The sequence below is a fragment of the Lynx rufus genome, unplaced genomic scaffold (genome assembly GCF_022079265.1).
Source record: "Lynx rufus isolate CCGP_SWC_20201006 ecotype Redwood Valley unplaced genomic scaffold, mLynRuf1.p SCAF_2, whole genome shotgun sequence".
Taxonomy (NCBI): domain Eukaryota; kingdom Metazoa; phylum Chordata; class Mammalia; order Carnivora; family Felidae; genus Lynx; species Lynx rufus.
This window is the reverse complement of record NW_025814834.1, coordinates 87,888,355-87,910,539: the sequence shown is the minus strand read 5'-3', so window position 1 is coordinate 87,910,539 and position 22,185 is coordinate 87,888,355. Positions and strand designations below refer to the sequence as shown.

Below are 22,185 nucleotides of genomic sequence, written 5' to 3'. Positions count from 1 at the left end.
GAGGTGGTTCTTCCCAAACTTAGGTCCTAATAGTCCTTCTCACATTGCTAGCTTTATTCTCCCTTTTCTCCAAGAATACAAACCATTATGGCAGTGCTGAGAGAAAGAGAGAGAGAGAGAGAGAGAGAGAGAGAGAGAGAGAAGAAATGCATCTGTAATACCTACAAGTGTGAGACCTGTAGGAGATATCACACAGGGAGATGAATGCATCTTAAGTAAAACTTGTTTGAAGGGCAGTGGTGTGAGAAAAATAAAGTGAGTTTATAATTATTCTACAGAATCCAACTAGGAAAATAAGCTAGTTCCCAAGGTTCATTAGACTTAAGAGGAATGAGAGATCACTATGAGAAGGAGGATCTTTTATTTGGTGCAATTAAAAAGTCATTCAAGGGGGCGCCTGGGTGGCTTAGTCAGTTAAGTGTCCGACTTCAGCTCAGGCCATGATCTCACAGTCCGTGAGTTCAAGCCCCTCACCAAGCTCTGTGCTGACAGCTCCGAGCCTGGAGCCTGCTTCTGATTCTGTATCTCCCTCTCTTTGCCCCTCCCCTGCTCGCACTCTGTCTTTGTCTCTCTCTCTCTCTCTCTCAAAAATAAACAAACATTAAAATTTTTTTTTTAAAAAAGTCATTCTTGGAGCACTTAGCTGGTTCAGTCAGTTAAGTGTCCAGCTTGTGATTTCGGCTCATGGTTCACGAGATTGGAATTCGCTCTCTCCCTCTCTCTCTGCCCCTCTTCTGCTTGTACTTTCTTTCTCTTTGTCTCTCTCTCTCTGTCTCTCTCTAAATAAGTAAATACATATTTTTTCCCTAAAAAAAGTCATCCTTATTAATATCCTCCCAATGGTCTGGATTACTGTACTTATTTGAATACTTAGTTGAAATTTGAGCCATGGTGCATCAATTAAAATATATAGCAAGGGATATAATTTGCAGTCTCACACTGGAGGTACAAAAATGGTATAGGTTTTCATTTTTGAAAATGGTATAGTTTTTCATTTTTCACTTTTTGAAAATGGAATCAAATTTGACACCTACAAGATTTGATGGAAAATCTTGGTTCCTTTAGTTGGGAATTTGCCTTCGCTCTTCCTAGGGGTCCAGAAATTTGTGGAGGCCTCTTGCTATCCCTAGGAACAGGTCTGTGGTGAACTGTCTTCATCCCCCTTGCCCCGCATCTATGGCCATTTGAGAGCAAGTGGTTTCACTGGCAGCAGCCTCTCCTTTCCATCAATCTGGGGACACCTGGGGACTAGACTAGGTTTCTGTCATGCCTGGGATCTTTAGTGGAGCCACTTGCAGAGGATACATTCCTTCCTTCTCTCAGTCTTATGGAAAGCAGTTTCACCAAGTTGATTCACCTGCTTTTCCTTCAACCCTTGGAGGCCTTGTCCTTTTTCTGTTAGCACCCTATGCTGCTGTAGGGAAGGAAGAATGTCTTTTTCCTTTACCCTTTTAAGTTCGAGGCCAAAGCCCTGTAACAAAAGACAAATTAACACAATAAAAGCATACATTTTTTTTAATTACAAGTTTTACATGACAGAGGAGACTTCAACAGGAAATGCAGATCTGAAGAAGCAGTTAAACCTGAGTTTTTAATGCTAGGTTTGATGAAGACTGAAAGGTCATGGGGGAATGTGACAAGATAATGAAGGGTATGAGCTAAGAGTAGTAAACTGGGGGCACAGTAAGGCCTATTTCTTTCAATTCCTCTCAGTGTCTTGGAGATAAAGATATATAGGGAGGGTACCTCTCACAGGAGGGTTTTATGACCTCCTTAGGGGAAAGTCAGAAGGTCTTTCCATTTCTCAAATTCTCTCAGCTGAAAATAGTTAGTATGCCCAGGTGCCATATTTTGGTGTAAAATGCTCAGTTTTGAATCCCATCACTGCCAAGAACACCAGTGTTTAATAACAAACATATTTAACATTTTTCTGGCACAAGAGAAGCCTAGGCCCCAAGGATTAAAGTTCTGCTTGTCTTTCATGTTGCACAGATCCAATGCGACTCAGGTGGAGAGTGGTAGGCAATCTATTGTCGTGGGTTTTTATAAAATATATTTCCTGGATATTCTATTCTGCCATATTACACAATGCCAATTGAATTCTCAAAGCCATTTGATGTGTTTTGAGACTTTTTAAACAACCAACTCAACAAAGATGGGGAAAGGAGATGGGGAAGCATACTTTTGTCTGACATGGGACAAGATAATTTCGTTTATAATTCTGTTTTTCTCTCACATTGAGCACACTAAACATGACTGTCTAGATATGAGCAGCCCACTATTTATTTGTGTGTAAAAGCATCAGCAATGAAAGAACAAGACAAGACAATGGGAACAGAGATATGCGTGATTGGCTACTCATGCTGGGTCATTGCTGAGGCTGACCTGCATGGAACACGTTGAGTCTTCAGACATGAATTGGTTTGCTAGTGAAACTGCATTTGTTGCAGTCAAAGGAGAGTTGTAAGATAGACAAATCACTAAAATTCTGATTTATTTGAATGAGACATAGATACAGAGAACAATCTTTGCATATGTATATATTAATATATGCATATAGATATATAGAGTGACAAAATGTATAAATCTAATATATCTACTTCAGATATGTAAGTACTCCTTTAATTTTTTTTTTATTTGCCTTATCTACAACACCAGTTATTGAAGAGGGTGAGTACTTGCTTAGCCTCTGGTAAATTTCTAGTATGACTAGATGGGCTGATATACTTCCTATAAAAATTCTGCTTCTAACATTTTTTTCTTTGCCTTCGTCCATTTATGATCGGGTATAGTTGCTAATTTAGACTTCCTTGTGGTGCACAATAAATATGAGAGCTCTCAATAAAAGTCTATACGTTTAAATTATATTTTAAAATATAAATGTAAAAGAATAATTATTTTCCTGAGAATGTGATATTATCTTTGGGAAGAATTATAAGTTATTTATTATCCTTATTGGAGTTAATTACATTAATTATTTGTACTGGATTAACAATGCCAAATGGAAGAAAGTTAATTAATTGAATACGCATTTTTTTTCATTTCTTTCTGTTTCAGTTGATTTATCTTTAGTGAATAAGGATGAAAATGCCATCTATTTCTTGGGCAATTCTCTTGGCCTGCAACCAAAAATGGTTAAAGCATATCTGGAAGAAGAACTAGATAAGTGGGCCAAAATGTAAGTATTATTTCAAAAGCTATCATTTGACATCTCACACAAGGACTTTATTTTTTTTTTCTACAAATTTTTATTTAAATTTCAGTTGGTTACCATGCAGTGTAATACGGGTTTCTGGTGTAGAATTTAGTGATTCATCACTTACATATATATAACACCCAGTGCTCATCACAAGTGCCCTCCTTAATCCCCATCACCTATTTAACCCACTCCCCTGTCCCCCTCCCCTCCAGTAACCGGCAGTTTGTTCTCTACAGTCAAGAGTTTGTTTCTTGGCTTGCCTCTTTTTTCCTCCCTACTATGTTTATCTATTTTATTTCTTTTTTTTAAGATTTTTTTTTTTATGGTTTATTTATTTTTGAGACAGAGAGAGACAGATCATGAACGGGGGAGGGTCAGAGAGAGAGAGGGAGACACAGAATGGAAACAGGCTCCAGGCTCTGAGCTGTCAGCACAGAGCCCGACGCGGGGCTTGAACTCACGAACCGCGAGATCATGACCTGAGCCGAAGTCAGACGCTTAACTGACTGAGCCACCCAGGCGCCCCTCTATTTTATTTCTTAAATTCTACATATGAGTGAAATCATATGGAATTCTTCTTTGACTGACTTACTTCGTTTAGCATAATATATTCAAGTTCCATCCACATTGTTGCAAATGACAAAAATTCCTCCTTTTTATAAACGAGTAGATTTCCATTGCATCTGTATCCTCTTCATTATAGATGGACAGTTGGGTTGTTTCCATAATTTGGCTATCGTTGATAATGCTGCTATAAACATCAGGGTGCATGTATCTCTTCGAATTAGTAAGAACTTTAAAAATCACACTAGGTTATCTAATATTTAGAAATGTATACAATAGACTCCAGGAAGTTTAGGATACAGAGGGACCTTAGGAATCATGTCATTCAATACTCTTATTTTATTAATGACATAACTAAGGATCAGTAAATAAGGTCAGATGACAAGTTAGTGGCAGAGTCAAGAATAACACTTTTACAATATTAGAAAAAAGTCCCTCTCCCAAGTTGATATATCTAAATCATATGTAATCATTTTATTTTATTTTGTGACTAATTAAAGGAGTTAATATTTAGAATTCAATTCAGTATTTTCATGAGTCATTCCAGCTAAATTCTATCACACTGATTTTTATAAATGAGAAAGTAAAAATTATCGAGAGGGAGAAAATAGTGGAGCAGAAGGTACTGCTATCCCCAAACTGAGCGTGCTTACTAAAAAGATACTCTGGGCTTAGCTAAGTAGGTTTGCTCCAACCATGTGGGAATCTGAAATCATATCTGTTTTTTTTTTTTTCCCCTCCATCTCTTCTGTTCTATTTTTACTCTTCTGCCTATGAAACCCTTCATAACTTCTGCTTCCCTGGATGCTTACCTTTCTTAATCTCAACCTTCTCAATGATGCAGATGATCTCTTCTCCCCAACTGCCCATTGCATTAATAATCACTGCTCTGGGATAAGTAGTTTAGAGGTATCTATTTTCATTGGCTTCATATTCTCAGCCATATTATAAATTCCTTTAGGGAAATAACTTAATCCTATGTGCTTCTTATCCTTCCTCAGTAGTTACTAATAAAGCTGAAACTAAAAATACTTTAAAAATACTTTTAGCTATAAAAAATGTAACATTCTTTTTACAGCTTATTTATTTAGTTTTGAGAGAGAGAGAGCACAAGTGGGGCAGGGACAGAGAAAGGGAGAGAGAGAGAATCCCAAATGGGCTCCACACTGTCAGTGCGGAGCTGATGCGGGGCTTGAACCCATGTACCATATCATGACCTGAGCTAAAGTTGGACACTTAACTAACTGAGCCACCCAGGAGCCCCCCAAAATTTAATATTATTTTTAAATTGTTTAATATTTACACTATTAAAAACAAGACCTGTGAAAAGGTGCTCAATATCACTCATTGTCAGGGAAATGCAAATTAAAACCACAGTGAGATATCACCTCTTACCTGTCAGAATGGCTTGAATAAAAAACATAAGAAATAACAAGTGTTGGCAAGGATGTGGAGAAAAAGGACCCTTCACGCACTGCTAGTGGGAATGCAAACTGTTGCAGCCACTGTGGAAAACAGTGCAAGGGTTCCTCAAAAAATTTAAACTAGAATTACTGTATGATCCAGTAATTCCACTATTGAATATTTGCCCAAACAAAACAAAAACACTAGTTTGAAAAGATGTGTGCATCCCTATGTTTATTGCAGCGTTGCGTACAATAGCCAAGATACGGAAGCAACTCATGTGTCCATCCATAGATAAATGGATAAAGATAAAGATGATGTTTTATATATATATATATATATATATATATATATATATAGTCCATTTTTAATATTTTTCTTCATTTAAAAAAAATTCAAGTATAAATAACATATGGAGTTCATTAGTTTCAGGTATACAATATAGTGATTCAACAATTCTATATTTTAGTCAGTGCTCATCACTATAAATGTGCTCTTAATCCTCCTCACGTATTTCAGTCATCCCCCCACCATCTCCCTCTGGTAACCATCAGTTTTTTTCTCTTTAGTTAAGAGTTTGGTTTTTTGGGTCTCTTTTATTTTCCTTTGTTCATTTGTTTCTTAAATTCCACAACTGATCGAAATTGTATGGTATTTGTCTTTCTCTGACTGACTTATTTTACTCAGCATTGTACTGTCTAGAGCCACCCACATTGTTGTAAAGGACAAGATTTCATTCTTTTTTAGGATGATGAATCATCCTAAGCGATTCAGTGAATCGCTTTTTTGTTGAGTACTTTTGCGTGCCCATGAAAGAAACTTTTCCTGTTAATCTATCTCATATCAATCAAATCAATCAACCTGCAGGCCCTCAACCAAAAGGATGTAAACTAATAGAGGAAAAGTTTTCCTCCCAACAGAAACTTAGCTGGAAAAGTCCAGAGTAAAATTTTAAGCTAAACATTTAGGACCAAAGAAATAATGAACACTTTTGAGATCAAAGATGGGCAGTGAGATAGGATAGAACACGATTTTGATCATGGCCCTCAAACACCACTGACATCCACAGGGCAACAGGGACCCTGATGTTGACTGGGCCACCACAATTTCCACAATTTAAAGCAAAAAGACTAGGACCACCTGGATGGCTCAGTCGCTTGAGCGTCTGACTCTTGGATTTGGCTCAAGTCATGATCTTGCAGTTTGTGGGTTTGAGCTCCACAACAGGCTCTGCACTGATAGCATGCAGCCTGCTTGGGCTTTTCTCTGCCCCTCCCCTGCTCCTTCTCTCTCTCTCACTCTCTCAAAATAAACAAAATAAAAAATAATAAAGCAAGAAGGCTAAATAAAACAAAACAAAGACAAAATAAAACAAACTAGCTACCTCATCTTTTACTCAGAAGTCTTTTTAAAATTTAGTTGACATTGCTTGAAGCATTAATAATGCACCTCCTTTCTGAATCATCTGTCTAATGAAAAATAGGTAGAAGGGCTTAAGAGTATGTAATTTTCCATTGTCACAAGGTAAAATATAAAATTTAAAATCAACAACAATAGAAGGGTGTTATGACATAAAGACACTTCCCTGGAATACAACTTTAAAGTCTTGAAAACAATCAACCAGTCTCCTAGTAAAGTACGGTAATCATAGCAGATGAACAGGACAGCAGGGCAGAATCTTTTTTAAATTCCTAAAGGATAAAAATGCACAGCCTTGCTGAACGAATATCCAGGGGGCAAGGACACTCTAAAGTTCAAATCCAATCTAATTCTCTGCTCTCTTTTATATTAGGGCCAAAAATGAATATTAACCATTTTTATTAACTATGACCCTCATTTTTTAAATACTAAACCCTGCTAGTGCAAAATGCTTCCAAATGTGGTGATATTTACTTTTCAATTTATGCATACAAGTTATGCAGATAAAGTTATACAGGCTTAATAAATTATGTAAGCCTCTATGATTTTTGCTTTGAGTTGTGAATTTATATTCTTAACCACTGAAATTAAGAACTTTGCAATGTTACAGGGTGCCTGGGTGGCTCAGTAGGTTAAGCGTCTGACTCTTGGTTTCAGCTCAGATAGTGATCTCTTGGGTTTGTGAGTTCGAGCCCCACATTGGGCTCTGTGCTGGCAGCACGGAACCTGTTTGGGATTCTCTCTCTCTACCTGTCTCTCTGCCCCTTATGCACTCACACTGTCTCTGTCTCTATCAAAATAAATAAATAAACTTAAAAAAAAAAAAAGAACTTTGCAGTGTTCTAATGCCTGTGGTACTAATCTAATGCCTGTGGTACTAGCACAGGCAGTGTTAAAATAAACTTGAAACAGAGGCACTGTTACCAATATGAAGGACCAGTGGCATGAAAACTGAAGAAAGAAGAAGACAGAGTTTCCATGAGAGCCAAATGTCTTGCTCAGAATTCTTATCTGATTTGGTTTCATTTTCCTGCATTTTTTTCCTGACTTTCAGGTTTGGCTTCCCTTCATATCTATTTTGAGATTCTAATAATCAGAATATATTTTTAAAATATTTCTAATCATTTTCAGGATGTTCTCCCTAAGTCTAGTGTTTCTTAGGCTGCTGTTTGTTCACATGCTTTTAATTTAAGTAATCTTCTTGCCACTATGGTGGGCTGTTGGTCTATTCACTTGTCTGGCTTCTGCTTGTGTTTTTGTACTAAATACCCCGACATATGTTTGGTTTGCCTCTAGGTCCAGGGCCTCCCATTATTGTGGTGAGTTTTTCTGGTTATCTGTTTCTCTTCACCTTCTCCAACCCCACTTCAGCCCTACTTCTTAGCTGATAACCAAATCAGTCAGGCCAGTGCCTTCCTCTCTTCTTGACCAGTGGAAGACTTCAAGAAGGACTGAGTCAAAGAGAACTACACAGTTCCTAAATAATGCAAAGTGAAATTAGTTTCTTAACAGGAAAAAATATATTAAAAAATTATAATCTTAGCAGTAACTAAAAATTACAGTACTTAGCCTAAGTGAGATATTGCTCTGGGATATTGATACCAAGTCTGACTGGCCATTTATGACATATAAGGTAGGAAATGCCACTTGGCTTATGGCTATTATTGTCCGTATCTCTATCTTTTACATCCTATCACAGACTTAGTACCTACCTATCTACAAAATAAACCATCACTGGCGATAAGGCAGCCTGATTTTTATAATTCATAGGGCTACCATCTTTGATTAATTCTGCTAAAGGAAAGTCAAGAATAGAGGCACACTTAGAAATATTTTTGGACCAGGGTGCCTGGGTGGCTCAGTTGGTTAAGCGTCTGACTTCAGCTCAGGTCATGATCTTGCTGTCCGTGGGTTCAAGCCCCGCTTCGGTCTCTGTGCTGACAGCTCAGAGCCTGGATCCTGTTTCAGATTCTGTGTCTCCCTCTTTCTCTGACCCTCCCCTGTTCATGCTCTCTCTCTGTCTCAAAAATAAATAAATGTTAAAAAAATTTTTTTTAAAAAGAAATATTTTTGGACCTAACTGATTTCTTCTAAAATTTTAAGTTATTCAAGACAAAACAATGAAAATAATGCACTTACCTCTGTGGATTTTGTTTAACTTCTAATTATGGCTGCATGCGATTTTTAAAGTAGATTAATAACACTTTACTTGGGAGAATTATTTCTGCTTTGTGAAATGACAGCATTTAGATATTTTCAATATTCTGAAATAGAAAATTTTTATGATTATTTGTCTCATTTCACATATGATAATTTATTATCAGAAATGGGGCTATAACCATAAGAAACAGCATTAATATGCTTGAATACTGTGGATTGGCCAGAATTTTTTTAGAAATTTAAAATTACATATTTATGTATTATGGATTTACTAATGGCCCAGATTAAAGGAGAATAACATGGGTTAATAATCATAGTGGGAAAGTTTGGCTAGACGAAAAAGATATATCCATCCCAAAGAGCACACTGTAAGTTGAGAAATGTATATTAGGTCTCTAAGATATAATCACAATACTTTAGGTTTTTTTTCATTGTCATATCTACTAGGTATATGGTTTTCTTTCTTTTTCATAGGGGCAAAGACTTGACCCAGTTTGTGTCTTTATGGGGATTCTTCTAAGACCTGTGACATTTTAGGTCGACTTATTTAAGAAAATAGCCCACTGAATTTCACATTAGGAACAAACCGCCTAGCGTTCAGACAATGCCTGACTTGACATGGCAATGTGTACAGGGAGGGTGCTGGTGACACACGTGGGAGAGGCATGCTCCTGCCGACACTACAGTTTCATTCAATTCAAGTGTTTCTGTAAAAAAAAAAAAAAAAAGTGTATTCTAGGAGAGAAAAATGCTCCCTCTACCCCCTACATTCAACAATTGATCTATAAAATAAACTGACAACACACAGATTAATAAGAAATAATAATTAATATTTATTAATTGTTAATATTATATGCATGAGAGCATGGCAGGAAAAAAAGTGAAAACCAAAAAAAAAAATTGGTGACATTTGAGAGCTTATATATCATTTTCAGAGGGGAAGAGGAGGAAAATGTAGGCCACATAGAGGAGAATAAATTATTTTTAGGAAGGATGTAAAGCACTTAGAAGAATAGATGGGAGACCTGAGAGTTTGTGACAAAGTCATCTGGGTGTGGTGTTGACTTGTAGGCTCCTCTCCGGAAAAAGAGTCAAGCTTCCCTGGTTGATGAAATTCCTGGGGAAGGATTGATGATAGTTGAGTTCCCTTGGAGGACCTGTCTTTAGGCAGATGGGGGAGTTCAGAGGAATCTAGTCCCTGCACCTGCTGTTCATCAGGTGCCTTCAGCTCAAGGTATTCTTTATGCCAAAGAGGCAAATTTTAGTGTGGCATAGTCTGCCAGCCTTTAGCATTAATAAGAAAGTACATGGAATTACATGTTACAAAGATTTTCCTGACATCTGTGTTGGCCAATCATTAATGTCTTATTTATTTACTCATGGGCGGGGCTGGGAGGAGCTTTAAAAAGCTGGGCTAATTTTTACTTTGTAGGATGGTTAAAGCATGGTCCTATTTCAAAGAGGATCCACTATTAACTTCCTAATAGGCTTTTATGTCCTGAGATCTAATTTCGTGAGCAGATAGCACTCCATAGACATCTCAGAGAGCACCTCACTCAGGGGGAATGATTTATGCCTCAATGGGGAGTGAACTGTTTGCCACGCTCTTTTCCTTTCCAGCACTTGTAAAAGAACATTCCAACTGTGCTGCAAGTATTTTAGGCAGTTTTGAATGAGAGCAATACCATCGTTTTCTCTGATACATATGTTTAAACTTGCACTGTAATCTACATCAACTCTTTATAAAGACAGGCCACTTTAGTTGGAGTTTATTGGGGTAACAACTTCCTAAATACATTTCACTACCCCAGGCTAGTAGACTGACAAAATGAAGAAGCAGACTCTGTGTGTGATATTTTAAAGGGGGAGAGATGGCAAATGCATTGCAAGAAGAAACATACTCTTAAAGATTATTGCCACGGTGTCTACCAGAGTGAGAAGTAGGTGGCATAATATTCTGAGATATAAATTCTCTGAGGCAGAACATAGAATTTTACTACCTAAATGTAATAAGATGTATTGTGCTATCAGCAAGGCCACGGAGCTCTGTGTGATTAAAATAAAAAAGGATCCAAGTATCTGCCTTTAACTACCATTTAATGATAATGATTTTTGTCTTTAGCATTTATATTGGAAGTCAAGAAGAGGCAAGCTGCAGGCTATCTAATAATAATATGAATAATAATAGCTAGCAATTGCCCTTCTCTTCCTCCTCAGTTCTTACAGTCTCTGTTTATCCTCAAAGAAAGTCCTCTTCCCTCCTGTCAGTTTATATGGTAATCAAAATATTAGTTTAAAAACTGCATTGTAACCCACATGCCCAAGAAGGGAGTTGTAGCATTAGATTTACGTTAGGGAATAGTCAGAAAAAGGGTGTTACATGTTATTCCATTGCAAGCCTTTAAGGTACATATTGCCACCCATTTACTTTTGCTTTTACAGGCCTTATCAGCTTCTAATACATATAGTGTTATAACCAGTGGTGACCTGGAATTGGCTGTGACCAGGCAATGAAAACCAGTCATTAGATATTCAGGAATTTTGTGGATGCCAAGAAATGGACCACAGGGAATATTCACACCGTCAAATCAACAAAAGCTAAAAACAGGGGTCCTTTCCTCTTGTTATCTCCCTGCTCTCTCAGGGAGAAAAAAAAAATTCCCCATATCCTTCTGAATTCTTAGCTGAGACCCCTATAATAAAAGATCAGCAAGAGAAAAAAAACCCCACATTTATTAGCATGTATACCTTACGTACACATGGGAGACACTTGCGGGGGAAAAGAACTCCTCGCAATGACTTAGAATTCAGGCTTAAATCCTATCTTAATAGGGAAAGAGGAGGAGGATAAGAGGAGAGGCCACAGAGGAGAGAGTAAGTGATTTTCGGGAAAGATGAAAGAGCCCTTAGGAGAATAGATAAAAGATAGAATAGATTGTGACAAAGCCCAACTGGATGTGGTGTTGACTTCTAGTCCCCTTTCCTGTGACAAGAGTCAATCTTTTCTGGTTGATGAAACTCCCAGGGAGGGGATTGATGACAGCTGAATTCCTTTTGGGGATCTGTCTTCAGGCAGATAAGGGAGTTCAGGGACAACCTCTCCCTGTATTGGCAGTTTTTGTTTGTTTTTTTTTTTAAGCCTGCAGCTCAAGATAATCAATACACCACAGCGACATGTTTTGGGGGGACATATTCTGCCCCCCTTCACCTCTGACAGCATGTTTACCACATCACCACTGCCAGCTCACTGGATTTCAAGCATAGATCTGATATGCCCCGATTCGAGAGACCCCCCGAAAACAAACCACCAGAGTCCAGAGCCAAAGCCAAGCGGCAAGGGTCGTTTATTGCAGGTTCCAACCCGGTCCTCCGCGCACTCGTCGCCGGTGACGCAAGAGGCCCCGAGCAAGGATCTTACAGCTTCTTTTATAGACAGGCACAAACAAGTTAGGGATTTTTTTGAGGTTACAGAGTTGTTATAGGCTGACATTTAAATTTGAACGCTCAGCAGAACTTGATTGGTTCCCGCCTTTATTTCAAACCATTCAGCAGAACTTGATTGGTTCCCGCCTTTATGTCAGACTACCACCGGGCACGCCCTGGCTGGTTTCGGGAACCGCGGGGGAAGGGAAAGATTTTTCTTTGCAGTTGTGAGTACACCTGGTAACTTTTCTCTTAGCCTCTCAGATCCAGGCACAGACCGCACTACACAAAACATACATGCCTTTCCTACAACTTTATGCAGTCTTTAGATTCCTAAAGAATTAAGGACAGTCTAATTCAGAGTTCCCTAAGGCACAAGTTTGAAACAGCACATGAAGTCACTCCCTACCTCGATTCTTTGTTTCAATTCCTTTCTGCGTATTTCAAAAGTATTGGCCTTCCTCATGTAATGGAAACTTCTTGAAAGTTAAAGTTCTCTTAGGCATTTTGTGTTTTGTCATTATGCCTAACGGGGATATTTACTTACTAGAAGAATAAAATTGAGCTATAATATGGTAGATGTAATTGGTAGAAAACAGGTCAAGATACAGTGTTTGCTTTGATTATTGCCAAGTTTATTTATCTGCTTAAAATGTCATCATGAGTGTAGTCATGTTATATACACTCTTATTTAGTTTACAGATTGTAGCTGTATTTAAAAACTGAATTCGTAATCATTTTAATCTTTAGCCTCAAAAAATAGTAGCTATGTTTTAGCGTAGAAACTACTTACTATATGCTTACAGGTATACAAGTAGAATGTTCAAATAGTCTTGAAATTTTCAAAATAAAGAAGAAAAAGGAACATCTTAGATGCTAAAATAGAGAAAAAAAATGGAATAGTACATGGGCAGTCTCAAGTACCCTCCAAGAAACTAATAATGTTTATATCCCTTTCCAATTTCAGGGGAGCCTATGGTCATGAGATAGGGAAACGTCCTTGGATTACAGGAGATGAGACTATTTTAGGCCTTATGAATGACATTGTAGGTAAGTACAAAATGGATTTTTCCCAAAAGAATCATAAAGGCATTACCATTTAGATATAAACCTAGATTATAAAGTAAAAATCTTATTGAAGAACATCCTGATTTTCTATTTTAACCCAATAACGTAAAGAGTGAGGATACCTTTGAGACCTGGTGGCTATAGAGAACATAACTGGGTTATTTAGTACAGAAGTAAAATAGTTTATTATTTTTTCTTGTGTATTTTAACAGTAACATTTACTCTCCAATAAAAAACACATGCATTGTATTTATTTGTAATTAAATAAATCTCATAAAAATCAACTTAAATTTTCTAATACTTCATTATACATGATAAAGTAAACACTAACCTTTACATGCTAAAATCCTAAAATGCCAAGCAGGGTTTGGCTTGTTTCAGTTTGATCCATGGTGATAAATTTCAAGTTAAGCTGAGAATTATTAGAAATAATACGGTTGATGCTGTTCTTTGGTTTATGTGTTTCCTAAAATGAGTTGTATGTACTCTAGGTAATATTCAAGGAAAGTTTTAGATGGTGAATATGTTAACATTTTGAAAAAGGTTATTTAATTGTGGGGGGGGGTGCCTGGGTGGGTCTGTCAGCTGAGCATCTGACTTTAGCTCAGGTCATCTCCTGATTCACAAGTTTGAGCCCCTCATCAGGCTCTGTGCTGACAGCTCAGAGCCTGGAGCCTGCTTCAGATTCTGTGTCTCCCTCTCTCTCTGCCCTTACCCTGTTCATGCTCTGTCTCTTTCTCTCTCAAAAATAAATAAAATTTTAAAAAAATTTAAAAAAATATTTAATTGGGTTAAATATTCAGCATTGCTTGAAATCTTGTATGATATTTACGGCATTGAACAAAAAATTAATGATATTTAAACAATTGGAGTGCTATTATTTGGAACTATTTGGAGGAAACCTCAAACTTCCATAATGCCTTTTCAAACCTCACTCCTCTACAGACAAGTATAAAAATATCTTTATTGCCTCATTCCAATTGTATCTTGGTCAGTGATCAGAAAACCAAAGCAATGTGAGCTGGGACAAAGTAGAATTAGAGTGAAGAAAGTAAGACTTACACCTGAAAGAATTATGGCAATTGGCACAACATGTAAACCTGAGGAATAGTTTGTCTGTTCAAAAAATAATTATTGAGCCTCTGCTGTGTGTGTGTCAGGATTTGTGATAGGCACTGAGGACAAATGGTGAGTAAGTAAAAGAGTGAGTAAGAATACTCAACACCCTTATCCCATGAGATATCCTCATGGGACTCCCATTAAAGGAAGATACCAAAAAAAAAAAAAGTAAAATTAATATATATATACATAATCTATACATAACACAAAGAAATACAAAACAAAACAAAACAAACATTGGGACTAGTGCTTCAAAACAGAGGTAATTTCCAGTTAAAGACAGAGGACTGAACATGCATTTAAGTGTTCTTTTTACTGAATTCTCACTAAACAACTTGTAATGAAATTAAAAAAAAAATAATAATAATAAAGTGTAAACCCTGAAGAACAAATAGAATAGCAAAGGAGATTATAGCAACATTTTGGGAGTTGGATAGCAGGTGGACAAATGGTAACTGCTTTTGCAAAATGAAATGAAATTAACCAAATCTTAATCTCTCAATGACAAAAAATGGAAAGCCACCTGCTTTACACTGCAGAGCCTTCAAAAGTTTGGGAATTACAATAAGCATCTCTAAAAGTGTGAGTAAAATAGGATGAAAACAGAGAGATGTGTTGTAAGTCTGTTTAAAATTCAGTTAGAGTGCCAGCTCCCTTTGCCCCCCCCCCCCCCCCCCCCCCGGGACTGCTGGGTGAGTCTCTGGCGAAGGGAAAAGCAGGTTCCAAAGGGAGGATATGTATACTATATTACTCTGCTCAGGCTGCCATAACAAAATACCATAGACTGGGTGGTTTAAACAACAGACATTTTCTCACAGTTCAAGACAGAGGCCAGAAGTCCAAGATCCAAGCATTGGTTTCTGGTTGGACTCTCTTCCTGGCTTGTGTGTGGCTGCCTTTTGTGTCTTCCTCAGTTGGCCTTTCCTCTGTGCACACTCATTGAGAAAGAGATCTCTGGTGTCTCTCTTCTTGTAGGGACATCAGTCCTGTTGGATTAAGACCTCACCTTTATGACTTCATTTAAACTTTATTACCTCCTTTAGGCCCTGTCTCCAAATACAGTCACACTGGAGGTTAAGGCCTGAACATAGGAATTTCAGCAGGACACAGTTTAGTCTATAACAAATTCCTTGGTGAAAACAAAAGAGTTAAATAAATGTTTACCTGCCTCTGTTCTAACTTAGCATCCAGTATCTATGCAGGAAACTACTAATGTCTTCTCTGTGATATTTGGACAACCTAAAGATTCTGACATGAGTTTTCCCAATACAGTGGCTCAGTAGGGCCCATCACATGCACATGCACATGCACATGGGGTTTACAGCAAACCCCATCACATGCACAGTGGAAAAGACACTCATGTGTGATGTAGCCCAAATTACCAGACTTCTAAGGAAAATCTATTTTTAGTTTTGTGTTAAATAGTGTTACATATTCATAAAGTTGAAAACAAATAGAAGGGTTGCAAGCAAAAGCAAGTGCTATTTCCTACTAGCCATTGTTGAGTAATCATTATACCATATACATTTCTGTTTTATGTGGTTATATTATAGGATCAGAATATTGACTTCTCATTTAAAATAACAGATTTAAGTACAAACTGAAAGGGATCCCTTCTATTCCTAACACATAGAAATGATAGGAAAAACATTAGATTTACAGACTTATAGCAGCACTAAAAAAAAAAAAAAATCAATAGAAATCTCTATAGACCAGAAATACCTCCGCTGCTCAACAAAGTAGCAGTTGGAAGCCTGGAAACACAGTTTGGAGGCAGCACAAGGAGACAGGCTGAGCGTGCAGGGCTTGAATCCAGACCTTTGCAAGGAGCCCTGGGATGAATCTGCATAGCTCTCAATGCCTGAGGCTGGGACCAATGGGCAGAATATTGGTCAGCCAGGGCAGGTATGAAAACCTAACATCTCCTACCAGACCAATCAGGTCCTTGAGAACACAGAGCACTTGATCAGGTGTCAGCATTATCCAGAGGAGTGTATATTCTGATGGAGGAAAGTCCTTGATCATATTTAAGGATGTGTTAAATCGTTGTTCAATAATGCTTCCATATGGGTTCATTTTTTTTAGAAGCTAATTATATTCATTCAAATGTCTAACATAGAAATAAAAAAAAAACCTGAAGAAATCCTGGATTAATTTGACCTGAGCATATATGTTTTCTTTAGCTGTGGATTGTTTTTTTTCTTTACGAGGTTTGCTTTCAGAACATAAACTGCATTCTAATCCTGTTGTTTTGTGCTTAATATTTATCATCCTCTAAAGACAAGTTAGGATATTTATATACAGGCCAGGCAAGTGGGAAGGTAATATTATTTTGTGAGATTTATTTATGAAGCCAATAAACCCTGCAAAAAGATTTCCTTTGACCATTTAAAAGTTATAGGTCTGTTGAAACTTATTAAATATGCAAGTATTTTGTTGCCCAGCAAATGCATCACAGCAATCACTGAAATTTTAAACAAGCCACCTCTCATTATAATTACTAAGGAAAATGAAAAAAAAAAAAAAGCCCACTAACTAGTCAGATTTATTTAGACAAGTAAAAGGATTGAATGTATTAAAAATTAAATATATATATTTATCAACTCTACTTTTATGGATTTTTCTGTGTCTTTGAAATACCATACAAAGTTATCACACATATGGGACAAACTTCTTTGTTTTTTGTGGTTTTGTCCTTAATGTTGTATTAACTGAGTTATAGACAGTTGATCCTAATGATATGGGTTGTAAAAGATAACAATTACTTCTTGAAATGAGCACAGTCACGTTTGTAGACATGGAGCTCAAGAAACATTATGTATTTTGTTTATAGATATATGATTGTTAGTATATATCATAAGTAACTATTATATATAGTAAGTATATATAATAAATGATTTACATAAGGTAGATAGTCTTATTGAAGTCTCAAGCCTCATATGACAAATACGTTGTAAAATTTCTTTTGAAATGTCAGTGAATGAAGGTGATCTTTAGTTTAATTGTGATTTTATTACATGTCTGTTTTGTTCTCTACAATTTGTGTTTTATCAGGAGAAATATTTCTACTATTTCTTATTGACCAAAGGAATATGAATTGACTGTGTCTACAAATGTGTATTATAAATGATATTTTTTAAAACTTGGTACTTTTTTTAAAAAAGTTTTAGTACTATTATCCTTCAATTTTCTTTACTTTTTTCAATTGTGTATATTAGAGAAATGGTTCTTTTTTTTTTTAATTTTTTTTTTTCAACGTTTATTTATTTTTGGGACAGAGAGAGACAGAGCATGAACGGGGGAGGGGCAGAGAGAGAGGGAGACACAGAATCCGAAGCAGGCTCCAGGCTCTGAGCCATCAGCCCAGAGCCCGACGCGGGGCTCGAACTCACGGAGCGTGAGATCATGACCTGGCTGAAGTCGGACGCTTAACCGACTGCGCCACCCAGGCGCCCCTAGAGAAATGGTTCTTAAGACAAGTTGAAAAATGAATAAGTTCACACTGTTTGTTTTATTAGGAATAGATCGTTTTAGAAAATGTTTTTACATATATTTGTATTTATCTTGTTTGTTGCAAATCCCACCCAGGTTCCCTTTTTGCCTGGATTCCTAGGAAATTCTGAGAAAATTTGACTGAATTGGAAGTAACAAAAACATTTAACAGTTTTTGTTTGTTTCTCATCTGCATATATTGTACTCTAATGCTATTTTTTATAATGCTCCCTCACTTTGTAACCAAAGAAACCTCAAATCCTGGTTGGAAGTAGATGTTGTATAAATCATGAAATAATTAAAATAATTATATGGTAAGCACAGTAAAGAGCAGCGGAAGTCAAATTTATTTTTGCTAGTTGCCCAGCTACCTAAATGTGTCATGAGCAAACAGACAAGTTGTATAGTTGGGGCAATGATAGAATCTTCCAGGTTCTTAAAACCACAGCCTTTATTTCACCATAAAATTTCCCTAAAAGAAGTAGCAGGAGGGTAATAAAAATTATTACGTGTACAAATTGATAGAGTAGTTGGAGAGGAGGAGGAGACAATTAGCACTTATATTTTTTCATAGACATAGAAAAGAATTCCAATTTCAGATGAGCAGAAAAACTATTAATAAAACATTTTATATGGAGCCAACAATTTTGCAAAACATGGAGTAAATTCCCCTTATAATTAATGTCATATTATCAAGATGCTAGAAATAGAATTGCTGAAGAATATTATTAGTATTATTATTAAGCCTACTCTTCCCTGGGTGCATAAAAATCACAAAGGGCTAGATACATGCATTTCAGCTTATAAAAATGTTGTAATGTGGACATAAATTTGCTTTATGAAACTCATGGTTGACCCTCTGAGAAGCAATAATCCCTGGAAGCTGTCTCCAGTTACAAATCCTTAACCATGCACTAGCTACCTACAGAGGCGGCAGGAATTTACTACTTGAAACACAGAATGGAAAGTTCTGAGAGTTAGCCTAACTACAAACCTTATAAATAAGCAAATCCACAATAACATTTGCATCTGCTTAATAAATTATACAGAACATGGATGGCAGGTAGGAGATCCATCATGAATCCTCTTATTAAACACTAACCAGCTGGGGGCCCTATCATCTTCTCTTGGCAAAATATTTGAAATTAACTAAAATTAGAAACATGCAGGGAAATGCTGGTAATGAACATCAGCCTCCTATATTTGACTTACAGGGAGTTGATAATGTATGTAGACAATGCTTCCCAATGTAATCTTGAAACTTTCTTTTTTTCTAAGAGAGGGTGATCTTCTAAAGTAAAGATTTTCAAATCTTGATAAGCTTTCAGGAAGTTTAAAAATGTTTTTACCCTGCAATGCGGATAGTTCTTGATGTGTCAACATTAATTCAAAAAAAGCTCTTAGGAAAAAGAAAAAGAACAAGGAAAACCATCTTGAAAGAATTTCAGTTTGTTTAATTTTTAAAATTTTCTTATGGCATGATGATGATACTGAAATATCTTAGAAGAACAACTGTTGGTTTCAGAAATGCAATTTTAATCAAAAGATAGGTCAAATAGGTAAATTTTCCTTTAAAAACATGCTTAAAAAGTCTGATTTGTGGTCCTTTGATGTTAAGAACCCTTGATTCTTCAGTGCTTTTAGGTTATATTTGAAATAAACATTTCCATTAATGTTCTGAAACTTTAATATTTGCACCATCCTCACATATACCTGCATACATATGCACACACATTAAATAGACTGTCTCCTTCACAAAGTTCACTAGCAGGTGAGGAGATCTTTTTTGTGGAGTACTTGGTTGAATTTGGAGTGTTCTAAGATGAGATAATTTTTGTGCATCCTGACAGATAAATTATTCAAGACAGTGAGGGATTATTTACAAAGAATTGATCCAACCATTAGTATCATTGAAAGTGGGGGCTGGGGTGGGCTGGAAGCAGGGTCAAGTGTATGTCTACATTAATTGTGCCTAGCACAAACGGTTCATTACATTCTTTACAAAAAAAAAAAAATTGGGTTATCCACAATGAACACTATATTGTTTAGAGGACTAAAATTTTCAAGAAATCTACAGTCATTTTAATCAGAGTGTAATTGTTAAGCAAAAATAGGATGTCTAAACTTCATCAGAAAGTCTCCCTCCCTTCCTGCCTCTTCTATTTCTTTGTTTTCATTTTGTGGTAACTAACTTATTGAATTCTTTTTTCTTCTCATTACATTCTTTCAGATGCTTCTGTATCTATGAAATCTCCTCTCTCTTTATATTACTTTTCCTTCCTTTTCTCCTTTCACTTTTCCTGCCAAAATATTTTTTGAAATAAATGGTTTTCAGAAATGATGCATGTAATTAGCTTCAGAGAATTAAAGATAATATCACGTTAGATATCTTAGATAATGTTTTGTTTTAGAAATAACAGTAAAAAATCATACCATAATGCAAAGAAACAAATATAGTAAAGCTGGCAGCATTTATCTTACATATTTCCAAAGGATTTTCATATTGTAGGAGAAGACATATGCCACTATATGCAACATAAGGTTATCATATTCATATCTATCTTGTATGTCTAGGACAAATTTTATTTAGTGCTAGGAATGTAGAATGAGATTGGTCTCACTGACTCTTGACTTCAGACGCTGTTCACCTTAACAAATGACCAGGGATATTTCTCTAACCAATTGTTTACCAACCTTGCACATCAAATGATCAAATGGAGAAATCTATCTGCTAAATGCAACATAAAGTTTTTCTTGACTAGATGACTGTGTTGAAATATAAATTTCTAAGTTATAAACTTATTTCTAGTGGCCTCTCCTCAAGTGAATTTATCCTAAAATCTATCTATAAATTAGATTAATTATTGTACTTATTGTCTCTTCTTTTAAAATGGAACTCTAACAGAAATATCTCTTTGGATATGAAATATGGGATTTGTATTGTACATGTTCTCTAACACCTGATACAGCTTTACAAACATTAAGGCACCCATTTTTGTCAGTGGTGGTTAAATAGATTTTTCCTATTCCACAGGTCTAATTGCTTTTAAGAGACATCATAAGAACTAAAAATAAGGAAGTATTATTGTTGTTGTATTACTCTGAGTTCTTCAGTATCCAATATATGTTTTGTCTCTAGGTCTATTTCTAGCACTCAAACCCTCCTTACTAAGAATGAGATCAGATTATGATTGTGTAGTGGATATATTAATTTTGCATGTGTTCTCCACCAGATGATACCTACCTATATTAATTATCTTGTATCTCGGTGTGTATGAATAAATCCCAGAGCTATTTAGGTCTTTGTATTTTGCTTCCTAGCTCTTTTGTCTTATAAACTACTATATGTCTCACTGCAATAACAGTGAATTATGTTTGGCAAACTAGCTGTCTTTATTAAAGGTGCGTTTTAATTGGACATTTGAAACAACCAGCTTTAAACCTGTGATTGGCCTTGATTTCTTTCGAGATACACTTACCACAAAAATGTACTCTGTGGGAATTTGGTAAACTACCTGATAATAGGATAAATCATTTTTAGTTTACAGGAAAAAGCAAATGCTTCATTATTTTGTTGCTATTATTTACTATATCAAAAAGTAAATATAATTTTAGCTAGCTATGTGCATGTGAGTCCAGATATCATTTGGCAAAATGAGTCAAGCGGGAAAACTTCCATTTCTTTGTGATGACACATCAAATATGTCCTTATCTCTAAAAGCATTAAGCATGAAGGAGCAAAGCCTTCCTACTTTGTTTTTCCAAGTAACTTTAGCATGAATACAAAAATCTAAATTATGATATGTTTACTCTGCAGGAGCCAATGAGAAAGAAATAGCCCTAATGAATGGTTTGACTGTTAATTTACATCTTCTACTGGTAAGTTTCCTTTCCCACCAATGTTTAGTATACACTCATTTGTAGAATCTGACATTTTTCTATCTTTAATTCATGAGCATCTGGTGGTTTACTTATTTAAAAATAAGTTGTGAGGTTATTTTCATTTTTACCAGGAAATGCTGGACTGTGATAGAAAGGCTTCTTCATAATCATGGGAGAGTTGACTCTTGCTAAGAGCTTTAAAATGATGAACAGTTCTTATCTCAGAACATAAGGAATAAAAGTCACAGTGGGTTAAAAGCAAAACTGCTTGCAAGCACACAAAACAATGATGTGCAAATGCCAGCAAACACTGAGGTTTTCAGAAAGAGTTTTCCAGTATGCTGGACGTTAGCAGGGTGGGATTATGGATCAGTTATGTTTTTGTATATTAATTTTGGAGGAGTAGGTTAAAAAAGAATTAAAAAATAAAACTAGCTTGGAGAAAAGGGATCTAA

The 22,185-nt window shown here is 36.2% G+C and overlaps 1 protein-coding gene across 1 annotated transcript in view; it reads left to right on the top strand.

Moving 5' to 3' along the window:
• Positions 1-22,185, top strand: part of KYNU (kynureninase) — a 110,887-nt gene that overhangs the window by 17,867 nt on the left and 70,835 nt on the right. The window contains exons 3-5 of the mRNA XM_047084437.1: positions 3,058-3,178; positions 13,137-13,219; positions 21,666-21,727. Coding sequence (XP_046940393.1) covers positions 3,058-3,178; positions 13,137-13,219; positions 21,666-21,727 — 266 coding nt within the window. The remainder of the gene's footprint in view (positions 1-3,057; positions 3,179-13,136; positions 13,220-21,665; positions 21,728-22,185) is intronic.